Source organism: Eurytemora carolleeae, unplaced genomic scaffold (assembly GCF_000591075.1).
Source record: "Eurytemora carolleeae unplaced genomic scaffold, Eaff_2.0 scaffold764, whole genome shotgun sequence".
Classification (NCBI taxonomy): Eukaryota; Metazoa; Arthropoda; class Copepoda; order Calanoida; family Temoridae; genus Eurytemora; species Eurytemora carolleeae.
The window spans coordinates 36,497-44,784 of NW_019396681.1; the positions used below are offsets into that span (position 1 = coordinate 36,497).

General features: G+C 35.1%; 1 protein-coding gene across 1 annotated transcript in view; it reads left to right on the forward strand.

The window, feature by feature from the left end:
* LOC111707311 (uncharacterized) overlaps positions 1-2,778 on the forward strand; it is a gene marked incomplete in the record, with an annotated part of 6,154 nt that extends 3,376 nt beyond the window's left edge. The window contains 3 exon segments of the mRNA XM_023480396.1: positions 290-585; positions 2,031-2,145; positions 2,691-2,778. Of these exon segments, the coding sequence (XP_023336164.1) occupies positions 290-377 (88 nt within the window).
* Positions 2,779-8,288: the final 5,510 nt, after the last annotated feature.

Below are 8,288 nucleotides of genomic sequence, written 5' to 3' on the forward strand. Positions count from 1 at the left end.
ACCTCGCTCAGTGTTTTAACCATGATAAGGGCGAGGGAGGGTGTGCAGAGCATCCATGAGCCCCGCAAGCCGACCTCCGGAGCCTCCTGATTTGCAGATTAGTACAAAATCATGAGAGTTCGGAGATCAGTTCGGCTTATGAATTCAGTTTGGATTATGGATGCTTTGCACACCCTCACTATATGGGTTTGTACTTTAAAAATGAAATTGATGTCTAAAAATAAAGTTTATTTAAGTTCTTAAGATTATTGAAATGTTGAAAATCCAATGACATAATTTATTTTTCTAGACTGAAGGACACATATAACAGAAATGGTAACATTCCTGATCTCTGGAGAGACGTACAAGAAGCACACTTTTTCAGTAAGATGGGATAGGGAGTAATTCTGGATGGGAGGAATACCAAAGAAATCGTAAATTAAACTACTGTGATAAATCATATATTATGTGATAGACTAAGTCAATTGTGCAATTATTGAACGTAAATTTTTAATATCATTACTTTTAGGCATTTTTTTTCAGAAGAAAAAAAGAACTGGGGAACATTGTAGCAGGGTTAACTTGGTTGAGCAAATGAATATACAGGTAGATACATTTATATTCCTGAAACTCNCCCCCCTTCCTGAAAATTATTTTGTTCGGGTATTTTCGTTGGGTCATGCATGGGGAAATAATAACTATTTAAAATATATTACATTAAAAGCTAGCAATTTGGGGTTTGATGTTTACCCAAACCTTCAGAAATCATTAACCCCCTTATTTTTTTTTTGGGGGGGGGGGAAGTCTTCTTTAAAATTGTTTAGAATAAGTTTAGAGAGGACATTTTTTAACATTATTTAACATCCAGACCTTTCCTTCACTGCATTCACCTTTTCTTCGTGTCTTTATCTATACAGCTTTCCTTACATTCCCTAACCTCGCCTTACCTTCCTATTCCCTCCCCTAACTTACTCTTTTCCTTCAAAACAATCCTTCCATAGCTGTCCCCTTCACAACCTTTATATTCCCTACTTTCCCCTACTTACCTTTCCTCTGCCCTGCCTTTCCTTTTCCCTACCTTTCCCCTTCCATACTTTTTCATCTTTATCTTTTCTCTTTCTTATTTTCTCGTTCCACTTACCAACCTTTCCCCTCCTACCTTTCATCTTCTCTACCCAGTACCCATGTCCTTTTCCTTCTGTTTTCCTTTCCTTTTTTCCTTTTATCTTTTCTTTACTCTGTTTTTTCCCATTACATTTTCCCTTTTCCTTCCCATTTTCTTTCGTCATTTCCGTTTCATTAACTTGAAAAAGTATCACTTTGGAAGTCGCCTTGCTAAACTGTCTTTGACAGTTTTTTTAGGTGTTTTAACCCAAACTGCAAACTGATCTCAGACCTGAAGTGAGACTTAAAGTTCAAAATCGAAATTCAAAATCATGAATTTGGGTTGGTAGGACGACAAAAAATGTAAACAAAATTGAAATTCTACAGTTAACTAATTACTTGTTTAGGAACAGATTGAGGAAATAAAAATTAACTCTTTATCATAGAAAATAAGTAATCTTATTCAATTAAAAATTTCTTAAATCTCTCGGTATTTACAGAGATTTTCTGTAATTTGTATTGAAAGACAACATTTAAACAATTTGTAAAAATCTCCGAACAAATTCATAGAAACTAAGAAATTAAACATAATAATGAAAACGACATAATAGATTCTAGCATTGATTTTTTGGCAAATTTTTTTTGAGAAATATGTTTCTAAACATCTAATTATTTTACTATAGAAATTTTTACAATATTCGTTATTTTAACTGGTATATTCGTGGAATTAAGTTGGGGTTAAAGGTTGTTTTTCTAATGGATTGGTATGTAACTGGGACATTCATGAAATTAAATTGGTTTTAAGGCAGCGCACGGTCCCAGAAAGTGTCCTAACCTAATCCTGAAATATTCCGGTTTAACTGATACATTCTTTGGATTGATTTGGTTAAAGGTTGGGTTAACTAATATCCAATAAAAACTGAATAATTAATGATGCATTTTAACAGGATGCATAGTGGATATCAAGATCGCTACTGAAAACGGAAGCAACCCGGGCCATGCAGGAGGGCAGGGTTTAAATGGTGCACGGGGAATGTCAAGATTTCTACAGAGATGAAGAAGGTATTGTGCATATCAGGATTGCAGGACCAAGAGTATGCAGAGTAGATAGATTCAGATAGTTCGCGAATGTTACCTGATGTTTGACGGGATGAATAAGAGTGTAAAAAAATATAAGATTTAAAGTTTTGCACAAAATAAAGGGACTAAAAGGAGAAATTTCCACAGTCTGGATGACCAGGGGCTAGGTTTCGGAAGATGCAACGGTATAAGAAACAGAGAAATGCAGTAGATTTTTTAGAAACAAGATCCTTTTCATAGCTGCGGTTTTCAGCTGCAAAACTACCCATTTTTTTTCTGTGCGGATCCAGAATCCGGATCCGAATCCGCATCCGTATAATATTAAATTGATCCTAAGCACTGGCTAACGTGCCGGACCACCATCTTTGAAAGAGTCTGGTCCAATGGGTACTGTTAGTTATTCGAGCTATCAGATAGATAGATAAATAAATAGATAGATGGATCAATTGATTGATTGATTGATTGATTGATTGATTGATTGATTGATTGATTGATTGATAGATAAAATTCTAAAATTCTTTATTTAGGACATTGATAAGTACTTGAAGGACAACCAACGTTTTGAGGCAAACCTTCAACCTGGCGAAAAAAAGTTTCCCAATACTCAGGTAAATACCAGAAGTAAGAATTTTTATTCTAACGTGTAATGTGATTAGTTAATTATAATTGTAAACATTGGATCAATTGTGGTAATGTTAAAATGATCTGCCCTTAAAAATTAAATTTTAATTTTTTTACATTCTTTTAGTGTACAAATTTTGGAATATCTCTGCCAATTTAGAAGTTACAAAATGTTAGACCTCATTTTGAATATTACAAGACCAGACATTTTGGTATATTCCTAGAGAACGATTTTTGGCCCCCCCCAGGCCCCCCCCCCCCTCCTATCAATTTTGTACATGGATCTTACAGAAAGTGTCTCAACTTAACCTAACCCGTGGCCGCAGCGCTCGGCCCCCTAGCCCATCCTAGCCGCAGCGCTCGGCCCAGAAAGTGTCTTAACCTAACCCTAAATAATGCTAAATAAATACTAATTTGGTCATGTACAAAAATGATAGGAGGGGGGGGGCGGAGGGGCCTGGGGGGGATTCAAAAATCGTTCTCTAGGACAGACCACACATTTTCGATATTAATTCAATTAATGTAAAAATTTTGTTCATGAAAAAATGCTGCAAGAATCGAAGACGATATAAAAGTTTTCACTCAATTCTAATGTTTATTGGGGCATCTTGTAAACAAACAATTTTAAATGTTTTCAAATCGATAGTAATTAATATTGGGTTGGTTTAACACACAACTACACGCATGACTCAGGACACGGGGCTTTCCAGTCAATTAAACTGTTAGTCTCTTCCCTTCCCCCTCCAAACATTCCAACTATTTAGGAAAGTCCCTGTAGATGAACAGTGGAAGCTTGTAAAAAGTGTTCTACCTAACTACTGAAAATGGTACCATACTGAAGGAGAGATCAACGTCATCATTTTCACTCTTTTAGTCTTGTATCTCGTAAACTTTATACAACAGTATTTACCGTTTTTGTTTCATGATTTGCAGATATTAATAATTTTTAGTTTTCTATAAAGTCAAATAGCTTTGTCGTTCTATCTAATTACAATTTTTTTAATAATATACAGGGTGTCCCAAAAAACATGGGAATTCAGTGACGAATTGGATATCGTCTTTGTTATGAATTAGCATTGTAGTACCTAATTTCAAAAGCTATAATATTATTATGTCTGCTAGAGTTTATATTATGAAAATGGTAAAATACTGTAAAGGTGTGTCTATAATGTCTCTGCAAGATGAACAGTGAAGACAGACAGGTAAATACTCTGTTTGTATACTGTAATTTTCTTGTTTTACTAAGTACAACCGTATGCAGTCAAAACATAAACAAACAAAATGTGAACTTAGCAGACGAAACTCTTACAAATTACAGCTTTCTCAGTAGGTATCACTTTACTAAATCAAAGAATTATCTAAAAAGACGATATCGAATTCGTCACTGAATTCCCATGTTTATTGGGACACCNAAAAAAGAGGAAACACCTCAACTAAATCAAGTTTTTAAAATACGGAAACGCCTCAAAAATTTTGCGGAAATGCCTCAAAAATATTGGGAAATCCCTCAAAAATATTGGGAAATTCCTCAAAAATAATTGTCAGGTGAAAAGCGGAAACCCCTCAAAAATTTTAGGAAACGCCTCAAAATAAAGAGGAAACCCCTCAAAAACTGGGTTTTGAGGGATTTCCGTTTTTCTTGCAGAAATTGCGGAAACGTCTCAAAAAAACCGGTTTTTGAGGGGTTTCCGCTTTTTTTTGAGGCATTTCCGTGTTGAGACGTTTCCGTGTTGAGGCGTTTCCATAGCACCAAAATGGAAGTTTAGGGATAAAAAATGAAAGATTTGGTACAGAAAATTAAAATTTTGGGACAGTTAATGAGAGTTTTAGGACAAAAAATGGAAATTTGGAACAAAAGCACAAAACAATTGGGACAGAAAATAAAATCTTTTGGCTGGAAAATGAAGTATTTTGGTTGGGAAATGAAATATTTGGGATGGAAAATAATCCCCATGCGAAGAAAGGACTAGTGGGATTAAAAATATTTGAAAAGGGTATGGGACAGAAAATGAATTTTTTGGGATTAAAAATGGAAGTCTTAGGGATTGAAAATGAATTTTTGAAAAAAATAAGGAAATAATTGAGATAGAAAATGAAATTAATAACAGTATGTATGAAAAGGTTAAGTGGAATTTGAAATAATTTTCTGGGGTTTGGGATGGAAAATCCAGGTCATGAAAGGAATGACTAGTGAAATTTAAAATAATTGTTTTTATTTTGGGACAAAAAATCAAACTGTTGGGACTGAAAATGAAAGTTTCAGGACCAAAAATTATTTTTTTCTGGGATTAAAAATAACTTGGGATGGGACAAATAATCAATTTTTGGAATTATATTGACCCCTGGTTGTTTACATGTTTGAAGAACCCTTAAAAAATGGATTTGATAAGATTGAATTTTAAAATCATCTCACTGATGGCACAACTAAGTCCAATCTATTTTCTTTAATGTCTTTCACAGATTATTAAATTGGTTGTATTTTTAGGTCACAGGGGTCTCATTCAGGACTTAAAATGCAGAGGTGTGGCAAGCTGTTGTAAGTTTTATTTAATTATTCTTTTATCACTGTATTATTTTTAGATTTTTTTAAAATATTCATTTTGACTGTAAATTCTTGGATTTCTTCAACCTATAATAACACCTGGGTATCCAAGGGTTCCTTCAAAAAATGTCAGCCCATTCAGTCAAGCAATTTGGCCTGCTGTAGGGAACACTTATACAAATGTCTTCCTTTTATTATATAGATGAGCAACTTCACAGAGTTCTTATTGCACCTCTGATTTTTTTTTCGGTGAATTTCAGTTTGGCTGAAAATAAGAAGAAATATATGGAGAAAATTAAAGATGTTAATGTCTGGATTGGGCTACCAGAATTTTGAATGATGGCGGACTATCTTAGATGTCCCATTGCTGTTCTTTATCCAGATAAGAAGGAACTAATCTATGACAAGTTTTATTGGGATGTTTATGAACCAAAATTGGATTACTTTAATGAAGCTCCCCTGACCAAACCATTTTCAGGTAAAATGTTTAAAAAAAAACAAAAACAATTGACTTCTACAGTCCAAAATAAATTTTTTGATGGTTTTCGTGGTAGTAGAACTGATTTGATTGAATCATTGAATAGTTTCTTTACTGAATAACAATAAAAGATTTTTTTATTATAAAGATCTAATAAGATTATGTATGAAACAATTTAGCATTTTTTTGATGAATACATGTGTCCTAAGGTTTTCTTTTACCCAATTGAAAACCATTTTTTTATTTTTTCACACTTAAATTCATTCAGATTTGTTTGGTATAAAGATCTAATAAGATTATGGATGAAACAATTCAGCATATTTTAGATGAATACATGAGTCTTTATGTTTCTTTCTCAAATTTAATAAATTTTTTTTTGGCTTTTCACATGATTTTTTTAATAGTAAATTACCAACTGATTTTTAATTTTTAACATTTTTAAATTTATAAACCTGGTTTATATTTTGATGAAGCATTGCTCTGCAAAAATGATCTGACAATTTGATGAAAATGTTCTACCAATAGTATGATGTTAAACTGTTAGGGTTTGAAGATAACTCCATCTGAGTGCATCAACTTGTGTGGACATGGTAAGTTAACCTTCACTTTCCTGAACCATAACCTTTGACCGTTAGTTAACTGTTAGTTATCTCAATTCTATTATTCAAGGCCCTGATGAATGACATTTCAGAAATTGTTAATTTACCAACCTAATAATGCTTAGTTACATTAAGTTTGTCATTAATGGTTATGTAACGATTTCAAAAATCAAAACTTTGCTGTTTGTGAACAGAATCTTCAGTTAATTTTCAAAAGTGTTCTCCCGGCATTTGAAGTGTTCTCCTGGCATTCAAACTGGAAAACATCTACCCTCTACTGTGCTGCCTAACACCTGCCCCTTTGATGGCCCCCCAGCAGCTAGGGCTGGGCCTACCAGCATCAGCTGAAATGTCAGAAACACACACCCTGCCACTTCAACACCTCCAAGTATACTAACATGAGCTCAATTCAAAAGGTCCTAGCTCTGTACCTGGGAGCTGTAAAGACTTGAGATTCTGTTGAGCTGAAGCTATGGTATCGAGAAGGAAAAGAATTTTTTACCTTTTCCAGATCCCTGTTGAACAGGAAGAGAAAGAAGAGAAAGAGAACGAGGAGACAATTTAAACCTTTCTCTCAATCCATTTCCGGGCCCCTGGAAACCCAGCAGTCTAAGGTGAGGTCCCAAGAGTCTCCCTGGACAGTTGTAAACTACCAGAATAATCCACAATCCCAAGATAGATTCCAGGAGAATACCAAGTTCCTTCCAAGTTCCGAGGACAGGTCCCAGAGAAACCACACTAGTTTCTGAATTCACTTTCAAAACTGCAGTTTTAAGGTTTCGTGATTTTTTTTGTTCTGCTCGATGTAAATTTTTTCAAAAATTTTAATGAAATGGTCCTAAATCCCTGGCAATAGCTCTAATTCCCAGAAATTTTTCACTGATTATTATGGTGAAAACAAAAACTGAAAAAATTGAATGAAAATGTCATTTTTTTACGTTTTAGTTTTGATGTGGCTCTGATCAGCTGATACTTTTTTCAAAATGGAACAAGACTCCCGAGACCAAGGGTTTTATCTCCGCACACGGGCCAGGATCTATTTTCCGCACAGTCGCCATCTTTCTTAACAAGCTTTGCATTGTGAAAATTTTGTAAGTTTATATTTGTGTGCAAAAGTGTGAATATATAGTGACAAATTGTCCGTTTGTTATCCCGTAGTGTTGTAGTGAAGCTGATCAGACAATTAAAAAGTTTTTAAAAAGTGTGAATAACTATTGTTTTTCGTTTTTTTAAAACCATCATAGGGGAACCTTTTTATAGTGATGTTTTGCCCCCCACCCTGTAAAAAATGTACATGAAAATAATTTGTCAAGTGTGGTTGCAGCGCCAGGCCCATTAGTGTGTCTTATAGCCGCGGCGCCCGGCTCAGAAATTGTCTGTAATTTACCTAACCCTAAAATACCTCAAAATAAATATTATCGTATTGATTCATTACATTAGTCACATAAAATTGAGAGGGGGGTAATTTCCTAGATAATGAATTTTGGACCCCTCCCCCCGGGCCCCCCCCTCATTAATTTTGTACATGTATCTTATATGTTAGACATTGATATAATTGACCATGTGGCCGGAGGGCTCATCCCCCTAGCTTGTCATAGCCGCAGCGCTCGGCCCAGAAAGTGTCTTAACTAACCAAACCCGTGGCCGCAGCGCTCGGCCCCCTAGCCTGTCCTAGCCGCAGCGCTGTGCCCAGAAAGTGTCTTAAGCTAACTTAACCCTTAAATAAAAACTAATTTGGTCATGTACAAAATTGATAGGAGGGGGGGCCGGGGGCAGGGTCCAAAAATCATTCTCTAGGACGGATCCGATAGGGGGAAGGGGGAGGGGGTTAGGAAATCGTTCTCTTTGGTTTGATAGCTAGAATAACTTACCAAAAATGNGTGGC